We start from the raw sequence: 17,096 nt of genomic DNA, 5'->3' as shown, positions 1-17,096 counted from the left end.
AGATTAATAATATAATATATATATAAGATTACGTTTTTATATTTACTTTATTTCGATAAAGTAATATATATTTAATATTATTATATTAGAGTTTTAGATATTTATAAAAATTCTATAGAGTTAATTCTTTTATTTTAAAAGATATATTAAATTAAAGATATATATTTATCGAAATTATTTATTAATATTTCGATTTTAATAACTAATTTTTTTTCTAGAGATTAAATTATTTATTCTTTATATTAATAATAATTATTTATATCTAAACGCTATTTATCTTTTATTATATTAAATTTATATTTTCGATATTAAAGAAGGATTTATTTTTCGAGTATTTAATATTTATAATTAGTTATTAAGCGTAAATAAATCTATTATAAATACTCGTTTTTATTAAAAAAACTTTTTTTTAATTTATTAATAACGTATTCTTTTTAGATCTCTAATATTATAATAAAAAATTTAAAGAATAATCTATTAAATATCGAAATAAATCCTTTACTTTATAATATATATTCTTTTCGTAAAGAGAGTATATAGTATTTATCTTATTAATGTTATTAGAGTATTTAAAAATTATATAATTAAAAAGAGTAGAGTTTAATTTATAATAATTTAACGATTATTCGTTATTTATAAAATTAAAATAATAATTTAATAAATGCGTAAGAGGATTTTATAAATTCTAACGCTTAGATAAGGGTATTATATAGAGTATATAATCGTATATATAATTATACGTAAGAGATTCTATTTTATAGAAATTATAGAATTTCTATTTATTTTTAAAGAATAAAATATAATCGAGAAAGATCTTAATTATTACGAAATATCTTAATCTTTATTAAACTTTTTAAAAAATAATATAATAATAATTTAACTTAATAATTAATAATAATTATATTACTTTTATTAAATAATAATTATTAAAAAATTATTATTATTAAAAGATAATTATTAATAAAAGATAATTATTATTAAATAATTACTATTAAATAATTACTATTATTAAAAAATTATTATTATTAAAAGATTACTATTAATAAAAGATTACTATTAATAAAAGATTACTATTATTAAAAAATTATTATTATTAAAAAATTATTATTATTAAAAGAATATTATTATTAAAAGATAATAATAATTATTATTAATAAAAGATTACTATTATTAAAAGATTATTATTATTAAAAGATTATTATTATTAAAAGATTATTACTATTAGAAGATTATTATTAATAAAAAATTATTATTATTAAAAAATTATTATTATTAAAGAATTACTATTATTAAAAAATTACTATTATTAAAAGATTATTATTATTAAAAGATTATTATTATTAAATAATTATTATTATTAAAAGATAATAATAATTATTATTAATAAAAGATTACTATTATTAAAAGATTATTATTATTAAAAAATTACTATTATTAAAAGATTATTATTATTAAATAATTATTATTATTAAATAATTATTATTATTAAAAGATAATTATAATTAAAGAATAATTATTATTATTAAAAGATTACTATTATTAAAAGATTATTATTATTAAAAGATTATAATTATTAAATAATTATTATTATTAAATAATTATTATTATTAAAAGATAATTATAATTAAAAGATAATTATTATTATTAAAAGATAATTATTATTAAAAAATTATTATTATTAAAAAATTACTATTATTAAAAGATTACTATTATTAAAAAATTATTATTATTAAAAGATTATTACTATTAAAAGATAATTATTATTAAAAGATAATAATAATTACTATTAATAAAAGATTATTATTATTAAAAGATTATTACTATTAAAAATTATTATTAATAAAAAATTATTATTAATAAAAGATTACTATTATTAAAAGATTATTTTTATTAAAAAATTATTATTAATAAAAAATTACTATTATTAAAAGATTATTATTATTAAAAAATTACTATTAATAAAAAATTATTATTATTAAAAGATTACTATTAATAAAAGATTATTATTATTAAAAGATTATGTTAGAGACTTAATAATGTATATAATAACTCTATATTATAGTATAAAGAGAATATTATCTATATAGGATTATTATAAGTATAGACTTTACAGTAAGATAGAAAGACTAAAAGACCTTAATACGCTAAGCCTAATTAGGTTATAATATAAATAAGATTATAAGGTTATTAGAATCGTAACATTACCTCCCTTTTTAATTCGAAGCTCTAGCGATAACTACTATATAGTAAATATCGATCTTATAAAAAATATATCTAGATATATACGAAGTAACATTCTTAAATACATTAACTTAGTATTTCATAACGAATTCAAGATCTTTCTATAAGTTAATATAGCTACTATAAATTAGTAGCGCTAATAGAGAAAACTATTTCGAAAATCTTTTAAATAATAAATAAAAGCTAACGGCCTCGAGATAGTAATAGTGAAAGTCTACTATTAGATTTAAATATTCTACTATATTCGTAAATAGTTATTAAAATAGATTTTTCTTAATCTTAGAGCCTCTATATCTAATTTTATATATTAGATATTCTCTCTTACTAGTTAAGAAATTATTTTTTCATTTATTTAATTTAGATTAAACTATTTCTTTAATATTATAAATTTCACCTTCTTTATTAATATCAATAGAAGATAGCAAAGGCTCGATTTATTCTAGTAATAAATTACTATTATTAAGATATAATAATTATAAATAAAAGATAGAGTAGATATTATTTATAGAAGTAGGGAGTTCTAACTCATAAGCGAAATTATTTAAAGCTTTAGTAATTTTAAACGATTCGAAATTCTTATAATCTAGTAATTTACTAAGGCGTACGATTTTAATATTTCTTCTATCAAGTATAATTATATCTCTAACTTTAAATTCTAATATCGAAAGCTAATAATAATTAACTTACTTCTTTTATAAAGCTTATAACTATTCAAACTAACTCCTTAGATAATTTCTCATAACATTTATCTTCTTAATAAATTTATTAGCTAACTTAATATCTCTCTTCGCTCTTTAACTAGCGAATTAATCTTAAGAGATAAAGAGTTCTATTTTTAAATAAGAAATATATTCTTTAATAAGAAGAAATAATAATATACTTAATAAGGCGTTCTTATCGAAATTAGCTTCGAACTCTACTATTAGTAATAAATTCACCTAATTATCTTAATTATAATTAATATAAACTCTAAGATATTACTTTAAGACAGCGTTAGCGTTCTCTATCTATTTATTAATTTCGAGATAAAACATAATAGAAAGTTTAAATTTAATCTTAATTCTTTCGCATAGTCTTCTTTAGAAATATACCATAAACTAAGTATCTTAATTCGAGATAATAATAAATAGATATTCTTTCTCTCGCCATATAAATTCGATAAAAATCTAAACTACTACCTCCACTTCTAAGAAGTTTAAGAAAACGAATTTCTTCTTCTTATTAAGCCTATTTATAACTATTATAATATATTAATAGAAGCGCCCATATCTAAGATAGATAGATAATAGTATAATAAAGTCAATAGAAATATCTTATTAATATCATTCGAGAATAGATAGAGATTTAAAAAGACCTTATTTACCCTCTCTATAAGTTTTAGATCTCTTATAAATATAATAGCTCTTAATATAGCAAGTAACGAAATTCGTTATTCTTAGCTAATAGTAGTATTTACTTAATCTATCGTAGATTAATAATCTATTAGCATAGCCTTTAGATGAAAAATTATAAATATCTCTAATAATCTTAATTCGTAATTCGGAAATATCTAATATATATAATCTATTATTAATATATAATAATCTATCGTAAAGATAACAATCACTTAATTTCAGCTTAAGGTTATTCTTAATTATTTTAAGTAGTAACTTCCTCTATTTAGATATCTTTAATTAAATAATTTCTTAAGCAATATCATCGTAATTATAAGCGTCCCTTATTTAATATAATAACTTAGAAATATTAGTAATAGAGACTTCTCTTAATTCTTCTATAGACTCCTCTTAAGAAGTCTCTATTAAAGCCTCTAATAGTAATTCTTCATTAGACTTCTTACTATTAATATTATTTTATTCACTAAGTTCATATAGCATTACAGCTAAAGAGATAACACTTTCTCTTATATTATTTAAAAGTATAATAGCAAGATATATAGCGTTCTTAACACCTTCATTAAAATTATTATTTTTAAGAATTATATAATATCGATAATAAGTATAATCGTTATCCTTATTTTTAGATAGATCTTTTACTTATTAAATAAGACTATTAGATTTAATACTTTATTTTCCTAGATAATAGATAATATAGAAGTTAAATTCGAAAAGAAACTTTATTTATCTTATTTAATAAGAGTTAAGTTATTTAAAGGATATAAAGTACTATAAGTTCTTATAGTCTAAAATAACTTTAATAGAGTTCTCGATAAAAGTACCAGCTAGCTTAGGATATCATTCCTCGAAAGCCTATACTATAGTTATAAGTTCCTTATTATAGATATCGTAATTACATTTTATAGGAGATATCTTCTTAGAGAGAAATATCATAGGTCTAAATACTTTATCTTTATCTTCTTATAATAAAATAACAATAATTATAAAATTAGACGTATTCGTTTCTAATTAAGTCTTTTTATTTAAGTTAAAGTAAGCAAGCATAAAGATAGTAGTAAAAGCTTTCTTAAGTATTTTAAAAGCGAGTTATTTAGAGTACCCTTAGGCTTACGAGTAAATAAAGTCTTTCTTCTATTAAGTATAAATAAGATTTATTAGAGATACGGCGATTTTAGAGTATCTCACAATAAACTTCTAATAAAAATTAGCGAATCTTAGAAATACTTATATATCTTTAGTATATCTAGGTTTTTTTTATTAAGTAATAGTCTTAATTTTCTTTATATTCATTTTTACTTCTTTCGTTATAATAATTAGTTTTAGATATTTAACTCTAATAATATAGAAATCGCATTTATTAATATTAAGATAGAGGCTAGCTTATCGAAGTTTCTTTAATATCTTTTCTATATATTAAATATACTTATCTTTAATATTATTATAAATGAGAATATTATCTAAATAGATAGTATAGAATACATTCAGATATTCGTATAAGATATTATTAATAAATATCTAAAAAGTGGCAGAGGCATTACACAACTCGAAAGGTATTATCATATATTCGAATAGGCCATATCGAGTAAGAAATACGATTTTTTTCTTATAACCCTTTTTTACTCTAATTTCGTTAAAAGCGGCTATAATATCGAATTTGCTATATATTCTCGTCATATATAATTTAGCGAGAGTCTCTTTAATTAATAGAAAAGTATTTTAATTAGAGATAATAAGTATATTAAGAGCTTTATAGTTTACGTATAGCTTAAATCCTCTATTAAGTTTCTTTATAATTAGAATAAATATTATATAAAAAGAAGTACTTAATCTAATATAGTCTTTCTCTAGTATCTTATCGATATATTTCTTTACAATTAATATCTAATCTCTAAAGAACTTATAAGCCCTTTTCGATAGTAAAATAGCTTCTTTTTTAAAATATATTTTATAGTTAATAAAGCGATAAAGAGAAAGTTTATTAGTTTTAATAGAATTTCAAACGTCTAGCTATTCGTAATATACTATAAAAACTTATTTTTATAACTATTTTATAGTTAGAGATTTCTTTCTTAGCTTATAAAAGAATTTCTTATAATCTTCTATTATAATAGCGGCGATATTAATAATAAACTTCGCTTTCTTATTAATAAAGTTAGAAAGTTATTCGAAGTCTTTAGACTATATAATAATAACTTAATTCTCTAATTTCTTAGCTATCTTAGTAAAGATATAAGCGAAGATCTCTACTATATTCTTTTTCTTAAATATAATCTTTACTATATAATTTAAGTTTTTTTTTAAAGACTTATTATTACTCTAGATAGTAATAGATTTATTATATAATAAATAGTTAAATATATAATAATCTAAATTAAGTGTAATAGTTCTAGATCTAAAGAATATATAAGAGTTATATTATTTTAGTTATAGTATTTCTAGAATAATATTAAATCGTCTTAATAAGATAATTAAGTATTAAAGTTCTTCTATATAATCTTTTAAAGTAAGTTTTATTAAGATTATATATATAATATTAAAGATAGAGATAGATTTATTATCGATTAATTATAATTTATAAGATTATACTAGTATTACTTTAAGTAGCTTATTTACTTTAATAAAAGATATATTTATAAAGCTTAGTATTAAAGCTTTAATATCTAAGAGATAATTAGTCTTAATCTATTTTATTAATATAATAGTCTTTCTACAAAAGTCTAATTAATATTTATTTTATAAAGAAGCTTTAATAGCGATAATATACGCGAATAGAGAGATAGAAGCGAGTATTCTTTTTATTTTTAACTCTTTAATCCTTATATATAAGGCTTTTAGACTCCTAGCGATAACTTAATTAGAGATATTTAGTTTTTTAATTCTTATAATAATTCGATAGAGATATTCTTTTTAATATCGATGGCTTTTAGAATTATATTAACTTATTCTTTTATTAATAAGTCTATATTTTTATATAGAATATTATTATCGCTAGAATAATATCTAGTCTTTAAATATTTAAAATATCTATCTTCTTTTTAGATTCTATCTACTAATAATTTAAGATATTTATATTTTTATATATAAGAATTTTTAGTAATATTATTATTATTTCTTTTAATAGAGGAAGTATTATGTTAATTATTTGAGGAAATAAAGTTTTTATTAGTTTTATTAATTTCTTTCTTACTTTTTAAGCTTAATATATTATTAATAGTTTAAAGATTTATATTTAGTACTTATAGGAAAATAATTAATTCTCGAAAAGTATTAAAAGGTTATTCTAAAATTCGATATTTTAGATATATAGAGATTAATTATTTTAGATTAGATATCTTATAAATATTAGTAAATTTTAAGAAAGTAATAGCTATAGAGAATCGTGTATAGAAGTTTTTAAACGATTTTTTCTTATCTATTACTCTTATATTAAATTTAAAATTAAATATCTTAATATTTAATTTGATAATTTTATTATATATTTCGAATATATTATCTAGTTCGTTAATTATTTCTTAAGTAATTTAATATAAATCTGAGATATCTTCGTTTACTCTTATTTTAATAATATTATACGTAGTAAACTTATAATAATCTTATATATAATTAATTTTTTTAAATTTAATAAAAAAGATTATAGCGTTTTATTTAAACTTCGCTTTAAGATATTAACGCTAGCTATTTTACTTATTTCGATTATTAATACTATAAAAATCCGAGACGTTAAAATATTATTTATTTAATTCTATATTCTTTACGCGATTTGTAATAAAAGTATAATATAAGTTTTAATAGATATTACTAACGAGAATACTCGGCTAATAAAATATAATTTTTATATCTTTCTTATCGAAGTTTTTTAAATTAGTTAATATATAAGATTATTACTTCTTTAACTATTACTCTTTACACTTTAAGTCTTACTTAAATTTTTTATTTTCTTTAATAAGTTTTATAATATTAATATAATATTTATTACGTAAACCTTAAAGTTTATTATTAGTTTCTTACTTATAAGATAATTAATTATTATTATTATTTAGCTAGATAATAATTATTAATATCTTTATCTTAGTATAAATAATATTCTAGTTAAATTCTTTATTTTATTATTAAAGCATTTTAATATTATAGCTAGTAATTCGAAAGCTCTCTATTAAAGTCTTTAATTTATTATATTAAGTATTAAGAGTATTAATAACGCTTTTTATAAAGTTCTATAAATTAATAATAAATATAAAGATTATAATTAACTCTTCTTCGATAATATCTATAAATTATATTTCGATATAATCTAAACTAGATTTAATAGTATATCTTCTAGAGATAGAACGCTTTTTCTTATATTATACGAACGATCCAGCTTTACTAATATTTAGAATCTTTTTATTAAAGTTCTTAAGTTCTTCTAAATAATAATATATTTATAACTCACTTATAATAGTTTAACTTTAAATGTTATCTAAATTTAGAGTTAAGGGATATATAGTTAATATTAAATTAGTAGGCGTATAAAGGAGGTTTAGTCTAGAGTCTATTTCTTTTAATATACTAAAGATATCTATTTCTTTTAAATTCTTATTCAATCTAGCCAGATTAGCCTTTATATAAATAAAAGACTTTTTTTTAAATAATCTTTTAAGTAGTAAACTCCTTCAGCTATAGCTATTAACTTCTTAATAATATACTTTCTTCTTAGCTATACGTTTAGTATAATTAATAAATAGATTATTATTACTTTAGAAGAAAGATAGATAGTATTATATTAGAGACTTAATAGTATATATAATAATTCTATATTATAGTATAAAGAGAATACTATTTATATAGAATTATTATAAGTATAGGCTTTATAGTAAGATAGAAAGGCCGAAAGGCCTTAATACGCTAAGTCTAATTGGGTTATAATATAAGTAAGATCGTAAGATCGTTGAAACCGTAATAGATTACTATTATTAAAAAATTATTATTATTAAAAGATAATAATAATTACTATTAATAAAAGATTACTATTATTAAAAGATTACTATTATTAAAAGATTATTATTATTAAAAAATTACTATTATTAAAAGATTACTATTATTAAAAGATTACTATTAATAAAAGATTATTATTATTAAAAAATTATTATTAATAAAAGATTACTATTCTTAAAAGATTACTATTATTAAAAGATTATTATTATTAAAAGATTACTATTAATAAAAGATTATTATTATTAAAAAATTATTATTAATAAAAAATTACTATTTTTAAAAGATTACTATTATTAAAAGATTATTATTATTAAAAGATTACTATTATTAAAAGATTATTATTATTAAAAGATTATTATTATTAAAAGATTACTATTATTAAAAGATTATTATTATTAAAAGATTATTATTATTAAATAATTATTATTAAAAGATTATTATTAATAAAAAATTATTATTAATAAAAGATTATTATTAATAAAAGATTACTATTATTAAAAGATTATTATTATTAAAAGATTATTATTATTAAAAGATTACTATTATTAAAAGATTATTATTATTAAAAAATAATAATAATTACTATTATTAAAAGATTATTATTATTAAAAAATTACTATTAATAAAATTTTATTATTATTAAAAGATTACTATTATTAAAAAATTATTATTATTAAAAGATAATAATAATTACTATTAATAAAAGATTACTATTATTAAAAGATTACTATTATTAAAAGATTACTATTATTAAAAAATTATTATTATTAAAAGATTACTATTATTAAAAGATTACTATTATTAAAAGATTACTATTATTAAAAGATTATTATTATTAAAAGATTACTATTATTAAAAAATTATTATTATTAAAAGATTACTATTAATAAAAGATTATTATTATTAAAAAATTATTATTAATAAAAGATTATTATTTTTAAAAGATTACTATTGTTAAAAAATTACTATTATTAAAAGATTATTATTATTAAAAGATTACTATTATTAAAAGATTATTATTATTAAATAATTATTATTAAAAGATTATTATTAATAAAAAATTATTATTAATAAAAGATTATTATTATTAAAAGATAATTATTATTAAAAGATAATAATAATTACTATTAATAAAAGATTATTATTATCAAAAAATTATTATTAATAAAAGATTATTATTAATAAAAGATTACTATTATTAAAAGATTATTATTATTAAAAGATTATTATTATTAAAAGATTACTATTATTAAAAGATTATTATTATTAAAAAATTACTATTATTAAAAGGTTACTATTATTAAAAGATTATTATTATTAAAAAATTACTATTAATAAAATTTTATTATTATTAAAAGATTACTATTATTAAAAAATTATTATTATTAAAAGATAATAATAATTACTATTAATAAAAGATTACTATTATTAAAAGATTACTATTATTAAAAGATTACTATTATTAAAAAATTATTATTATTAAAAGATTACTATTATTAAAAGATTACTATTATTAAAAGATTACTATTATTAAAAGATTATTATTATTAAAAGATTACTATTATTAAAAAATTATTATTATTAAAAGATTACTATTAATAAAAGATTATTATTATTAAAAGATTATTATTATTAAAAAATTATTATTAATAAAAGATTATTATTTTTAAAAGATTACTATTGTTAAAAAATTATTATTATTAAAAGATTATTATTATTAAAAGATTACTATTATTAAAAGATTATTATTATTAAAAGATTATTATTATTAAATAATTATTATTAAAAGATTATTATTATTAAAAGATAATTATAATTAAAAGATAATTATTATTATTAAAAAATAATTATAATTAAAAGATAATTATTATTATTAAAAAATAATTATAATTAAAAGATAATTATTATTAAAAAATTACTATTATTATTAAATTTATATTTAAATTATTATTATTATTATTATTATTATTATTATTATTATTATTATTATTATTATTATTATTATTATTATTATTATTATTATTATTATTATTATTATTATTATTATTAGTAGAGAGAATAAATCTTAAAAGAATAATTCGATATTATTAAACTATCTAACTACTTACTCGATTTTATTAAATATCTATACTATATTATTACTCTTTATATCTTCTTTCTTCGACTTATTAGACTTATTTATAATTATTATTTAAATATAATATTAGAAAGATTCTTTAGAAAAAATAAAGAATTTCTTATTTTTTTTCGCTTTTATAATCTTATAAATTCGCTATCTTCTAAAAAGTTTATATTAAAAATATATATTAGAAAAATAGTTTTAATAAAATAGAAGAATATATATCGTTAAAGAATATCTCGAAAGTATATATTATAGTAATACGATGCTAGCTAAATATTATAGAATTTAAGTTTTTACTCTTTAGAAATATTATAATATTAGAAAATAATCTTATAAAAATTAAATAGATATATATATTTTTTTTAATTAGAATATAAAGATTATTAACGCGTAATTAGAGTTAAAGTTTTAATATTACTTATTAAATTAATTATTAAAAATAAATAATTAGAAAATAGCTTTAGAAAAAAAAAAAAAATTCTATTTTATACTCGTATTTATATAATAATAAGTTAAGATTATTTAAATTAATTAGAAGTTTATCTTTAATTAGATATAACTATTATTTATTAATTATAAAAGATATTAATAATTATTTAGAATTTATAAAGAAATATATTTTATATTCTTTATTATATATATAACACTTTAAATTATATTCGATCTTTTAAAAAAACTTCGCCTTAAGAATTATTTAGAAAAAATAAATAAAAAAGAAAAGATTGCGATAATATTATAGCTTCTCCTTCTTATTTAAATTCTTATTTATAAATTTTAAATTATCGCTTTAGCAATCTTAATATCTAATATAATAACGCTTTCTTTAAAAAAAACGTAATATTAAATTTTCTATTCGAAAAAATAGAATAAATAATTAGAAAAAAGAGAATCTTACTTTTATATCTTCTTAAATTCTTTATTCTAGCGCTTAATCTATTATTTCTAATTACTATTAATAATTAAAAGCGCTATATATATATAATAAGATATTCTAATAGATATATAGAATAATAGAGATAATTTAATATAAATATAGATATAAATATATAGAATAATGAAAATGTTATAATAAGAATGAAGAAATAAGCGATATAAGTAAGTTTTTATTTAGAGTTATACGCTAATTACGCTAACTATATTAAGTTCGCATATCGATGATCCTCGCTTAAACCGTCGGCCTCTAAGGAGAAGGATTCTCAGTGGATACATTTCGCGAATAAAAAGGACTTATAATCGCACATCGGTATAGCTCTGAAGCTGTGACTACTCTACGCCCTTATAAACTTACCTAACTTTTCCGTTGCACCAGTTTTCTACTATCTGACTTGTAATAGCATCTTTAATGGCCCCTTATATGTGGCCCTCAACAGCCAAAGGGGACAAAGATCCGTCACCTGCAGGATTCGCAGGTACTAGTACGCTTAATGACTTAAAATGTATGAAAATATAATCAAATCAATCGCTTTATAGATCAAGCCTTCACACCGTGCCAAGATTATGATATATCAAAGCATTGGCCATCATAATCAATGCTGAAGACGATTGAAGATCTGGCATCTGAACTTTGTCTTGGCGGCCATTGAGCGGCGGGGGATCTTCAACCTCGCATTTTCGGGACTCGCATTTTCGAGAGTCATAAGAACTCTTTATAGCAGTGTCATAATCATTATACTATCGTCTACGCTGGCGGGACCCTCATGCTTGTTGACTCACCGGATCTATCTTACAGCATACAAACCGAAAATAACACCAGATTTTCTTCGGCCATTTAGAAGAACATGCTCTGCACCGTATCCCACCATGGGCTCCTTACCAGCTTCAACCAGCACTGACCCTCCCAAAGGGGCCTCACAGTCTCCTTCAGAGGTTACATACCATGGTAACACTTACAGTATTGCGAGGGAAGGAGCGGCGGAGATACTCGATCTAAAGCGAGAAGCGGACCCTAAAGCTACGAAGAACAAATCTCAATCCGTTTTCTACAACCCGATACAACAATACAATCGCGACCTTAGTGTCCTTGCTATCAAAGCATTCGGAGACGACTTGGCCGCTATTCGGAGAGCTCGACATGAAAGAAGGATAGAAAAAATAGCTCATGACAAACAGCGAGGACAGAAGAGGAAGAGGCCGCAAGCTGAAGGTTCAAAAGACGAGGAGGAGCCTGTGGCTACTAGGAACAAGAGTGATGAGGGCAAAGTTCCTATAAATGATGCGGTGGGAGGAGACTCGGCGGTAGAGAGGGCAAGTACAGAGCACGAAGCCCCACTCACAGAGGCTGATGGGGATGCTCAAGGAGAACAGAAGTGGCCTTGGGAGGTACACGACGACACAAAAGCAGGAGATAAAACCACGAAGGGACACATAACAGATGGTGTTCCAACTGAGACTGGTGTAGGGAAGGGAGCCTATACGCATACTGCCCAACCCCCTTTTCGAATTCTTGACGCTCTGTCCGCTACTGGTCTACGAGCTCTACGTTACGCCAAAGAGATTCCTATGGCCACTACAATCACAGCCAACGATCTTTCCTCCTCAGCAACAACCTCCATCAAGCTCAACGCTGAGCACAACAAGCTCTCTGACAAAATCAACCCTACAACAAGTGATGCAATAGAGCACATGCATCGAGCTGCTGCTCGTGCTGCAGGAGGCGCAATGCACTACCATGTCATCGATCTGGACCCATATGGCACAGCAGCTCCATTCTTGGATGCAGCAGTACGTGCTATTGTCGATGGCGGCCTTCTCTGTGTCACGTGTACCGATGCTGGGGTCTTCGCCTCTCTTGGCTACCTTGAGAAAACGTACTCACAGTATGGCGGCTTGTCTTTGAAAGGACCACACGCTCACGAAGGCGGTCTTCGTCTCATCCTCCAGGCGATCGCCACATCAGCTGCAAGATATGGCCTCGCCATCGAACCTCTCCTATCTCTCTCAATCGACTTCTACGCCCGGGTCTTTGTCCGTATCCATCATTCACCGGTTCAAGTCAAGTTCCTCGCCAGCAAAACCATGATCGTTTATAATTGCGATGCAGGCTGCGGAGCATGGTCGGTCCAACACCTTGCCCGTACGCGCGAAAAGAAGGCCAAGAACGGAGATACATTCTATAATTTTAGTCCCGCAGTGGCCCCGTCCACAAATACGCATTGTGAGCATTGCGGATTCAAAACGCACCAGGCTGGACCAATGTGGGGTGGTCCCCTTCACAATTCTCATTTCATTCAACGCATCCTAGACATGCTCCCAGCCCTTGACAAGTCCATCTACGGCACAATCCCTCGCATCCAAGGAATGCTTTCAGTCGCGCTCAACGAGACCCTCGAAGACCCTCTCTCGTCGTCCGCTGCCGAGCCTGGCGCCTCATCCGAAGCATCGACTGGACCCATACCTCCTACTAATTCCGCGACTCGTGCTCAGCATCCATTCTTCTTCCTTCCCTCCGCTCTCTCTCGCATTCTTCACTGCGTCTCGCCATCCGACGCCGCCATTCGTGGTGCCCTCATAGGCCTTGGCTACCGTACTACGCGCTCACATACCAAAGCCGGTAGTATCTGCACTGATGCACCCTGGAGCGTTATCTGGGAGGTCATGAGGGAATGGGTCAGGCAGATGAGCCCAATCAAAGAGGGAGTGCTTAAAAATGGAATGGCAGGATGGGCAATCATGAAAAAAGATAGAGGGAGCGCGAAGCTAATGGATGCGAAGAACGAGCTGCGGCAAGCACTGGAGAATGACGCCATTACCGATGTGGTAGGATTGAAGAAAGAGGTGGAAGCCGCCCTATACCGGCTGTCCAAGCCAGAGGAACCGAGCAAGGAGTGGGAGGACCCTCGTGGCGACGAAGATGGAAGAGTGGAATTGCAGAGTACTAATGCTGCGGGAGCAGGGGAAATTGGGGCTGTGCTTAATCCTGAAGCCGAAAACCGTGAAGACGGCCCAAGAGATAAATCTCTACATCCAAGCAAGCTCAAAATCGTGTTCGACGAAAAGCTAGGAAGGGAACCGCAAAGGAATCGCATGGTCAGATATCAGCTCAATCCAAAGCCGGATTGGGGCCCTATGAATAGGGCGAGGGGTGATCCCTAGAGTCAGCTGCGAGCTATGCTGATTTAGATATGCGGCCTTTTGCGACATCTATCTGTAGGAGTTGCTTGTCCTGTCATCAGGGCGCCATCAATCATAGAGCCCGATCGCGCGCTCTAAAGTTGAGAGATCAGCATCCCGCAGACTAGCATCTTCCATGCAAACAAGTCAAACGAATCTAGACATCGGCTTCCTGTCACGTTCCACGCTATTGTCACTGCAAGGAGAAGACATCTGTCCCTGAAGAAGCTGAGTCTCAACAATGATTGCATCCCTTCACCTACGGACGCCTGTTCACCACACAGGAAGCATCATGTCTACCAACAAGGCAAAGAAGGCGGGGACCAGAACCAGCTTCCGCACATGTGTATTGTCACAACGTGGAACCATATGATCAGCTGAAAAGAGGACAAGAGTAGAAGAGGAAGCGGCACCACTTCCCAACGCCACCACTCCATATGGCCATACATCAAGTACCCGCTTTTTCAGATTGGTAGTGGCAGTCAATGGTTTCCAAACTCTTAACATTTCATCCACAAGAGGCATGAATGAGCCTATGGAAATGAAAGGGCAGGATAGGAAAGGCAAGGGAAGGATATCCGCTTCATGCCCTGCCTCGATCGAGTACACGCCGCGCAGATCTACCCTTAAGCCGCCGGCAACATCCGTGTCGGTGTTTTACCTCTGTCGGCCATGCTGCCGCATCTTGGGCAAATGAGAAGGAAGGAAGGATGTAACGTGCCATCTTCTGGGACACACCTTTGTAGGATCCGATCTTGATTCATTTGGACAAGGCAGCGTAATCATGTGGCCAGTCATGGATCACTGACGCCCACACTTTGGATATACGGCAGCCGGGTGTCAATTATTGATGCAATACCGGAAAGCCGAGAGATTCATGGTTGTTATAGGCATATGTGCTGCCATTCCTGGGTTCCTCCTCGGCCGGGGTTGAGACTTCCACGAGGCTCAGAAGTGTGCATATGCTGAACATACGTATACTTTACCAACTTACGGGTTTTCGGGGTAGCTGGACACCGTCGCCCCCCAGGAAGGTTGCTGGAGGTATTGGTGGACTTAGGGTCGGAAATTGGGAGGGGTTCGGGTGAAGAGGCATATATGATCTTTTCTTAGCCTCGGCCGAGCTGTCAGCTCCGGTAATGCCGGCGTTGCAAGAGACGTTCTTGACCAAGACCCGAAAGCATTAAGTATCGCATTTCATCCAATTCCCTTTTCCCAACAGTCACTGAGCGGTACCGCGGCTCACGGCTCGATCGATAAGCGCGCCATAGTGAAAGTGCAGCGGTAGATGTTGGTCTTGTTGTTGTACTTTACTTACTTTATAGCGGAGGTTGGACCGTAGTCGCGAGCTCGGGTATTTGGATCTCGGTTACTAGTGTAGGGCTGAAGATTCAGGAGATATACATACGGTATCTACGAATATGTAGGTGACGTCGATATTGAAATTTTCCATCCCGCCAGAGATAGCTGTTTTTCTCCACCTTATATTATTCTCTTGTCGTCGGGTAGTGGAATCCGTGCTCAGATCTTTCGTGCATCATTCAAAGGCCGGCTGCCGCCTCTCCGCCACACTATCTCACACGCTTTTTTGGATGAAAGCTCTCGACCAATGATATTTCATGTAATAGGCTATTCTACATCAATGATTGGCTCGCTCAGATGCAAGTGAAAGAGCTAGGAATGCAATGACCGGGGTAGCTTTGAAAAGCTTTTCGATAGTGGCATTTCATTGGCGTCATTCAACCAAACAAAGTCCAGACCTTGACCACCATTTGCAAGTGACATGATTCTACGACTACCTACTTTACTTTACCCTTTCTACCGAATCAAGGTAAGCATGGATGCGGTCATGATACCGCCAGCTCCTGCCTTTTGCCGAGCTCTTCGCGAGCATTTACGCGGTGTGACTGTGGGGCTGACGAAATGATTGTTGATTCGGTAATTGCCACCCATGCTAGATATATATTCCCACCTGGCCACATTCTTTACCCTCTTCCTTTCCATCACCCCACGTCGCTATTCAATCATTAGCACAGACATCGCATTGCTTCAACATGTTTACTCGTTCAGCAATTGCTGCAATCTTGGCAGTGGCGCCAGCTATCCTAGCTGCCCCTGCCCCCGCTCCTCAAGTCACCGAGCCAGCATCCTTCGGTCCTGATGTCCAGGTCTCATACCAAGCTCAGAGTACCGCTGGTCCGGACTACCCACTCGCCGAGGAGCTCGGTGATGGATACACCAGCGCCACGTACCAT

At 26.1% G+C, this 17,096-nt stretch overlaps 2 protein-coding genes across 2 annotated transcripts in view; both read left to right on the top strand.

The window, feature by feature from the left end:
• Window positions 1-12,531: 12,531 nt before the first annotated feature.
• Window positions 12,532-14,823, top strand: HO133_001588 (uncharacterized protein; the record flags this gene model as incomplete). The annotated part of the gene is made up of 1 exon (XM_037292518.1): window positions 12,532-14,823. One exon carries the CDS (start codon window positions 12,532-12,534, stop codon window positions 14,821-14,823), a length of 2,292 nt encoding a protein of 763 aa, XP_037151057.1.
• A 2,072-nt stretch (window positions 14,824-16,895) lies between these two features.
• HO133_001587 (uncharacterized protein) overlaps window positions 16,896-17,096 on the top strand; it is a gene marked incomplete at both ends in the record, with an annotated part of 1,360 nt that continues 1,159 nt past the window's right edge. Inside the window, one exon of the mRNA XM_037292517.1 lies at window positions 16,896-17,096. This exon is cut by the window's right edge and continues 243 nt beyond it. Within this exon, the coding sequence (XP_037151056.1) occupies window positions 16,896-17,096 (201 nt within the window).

This window comes from Letharia lupina (assembly GCF_014066315.1).
Source record: "Letharia lupina isolate WasteWater1 chromosome Unknown contig_13, whole genome shotgun sequence".
NCBI classification, from domain to species: Eukaryota; Fungi; Ascomycota; class Lecanoromycetes; order Lecanorales; family Parmeliaceae; genus Letharia; species Letharia lupina.
Note: the sequence above shows the minus strand (reverse complement) of the source record. Positions and strands in the feature narration are given on the sequence as shown.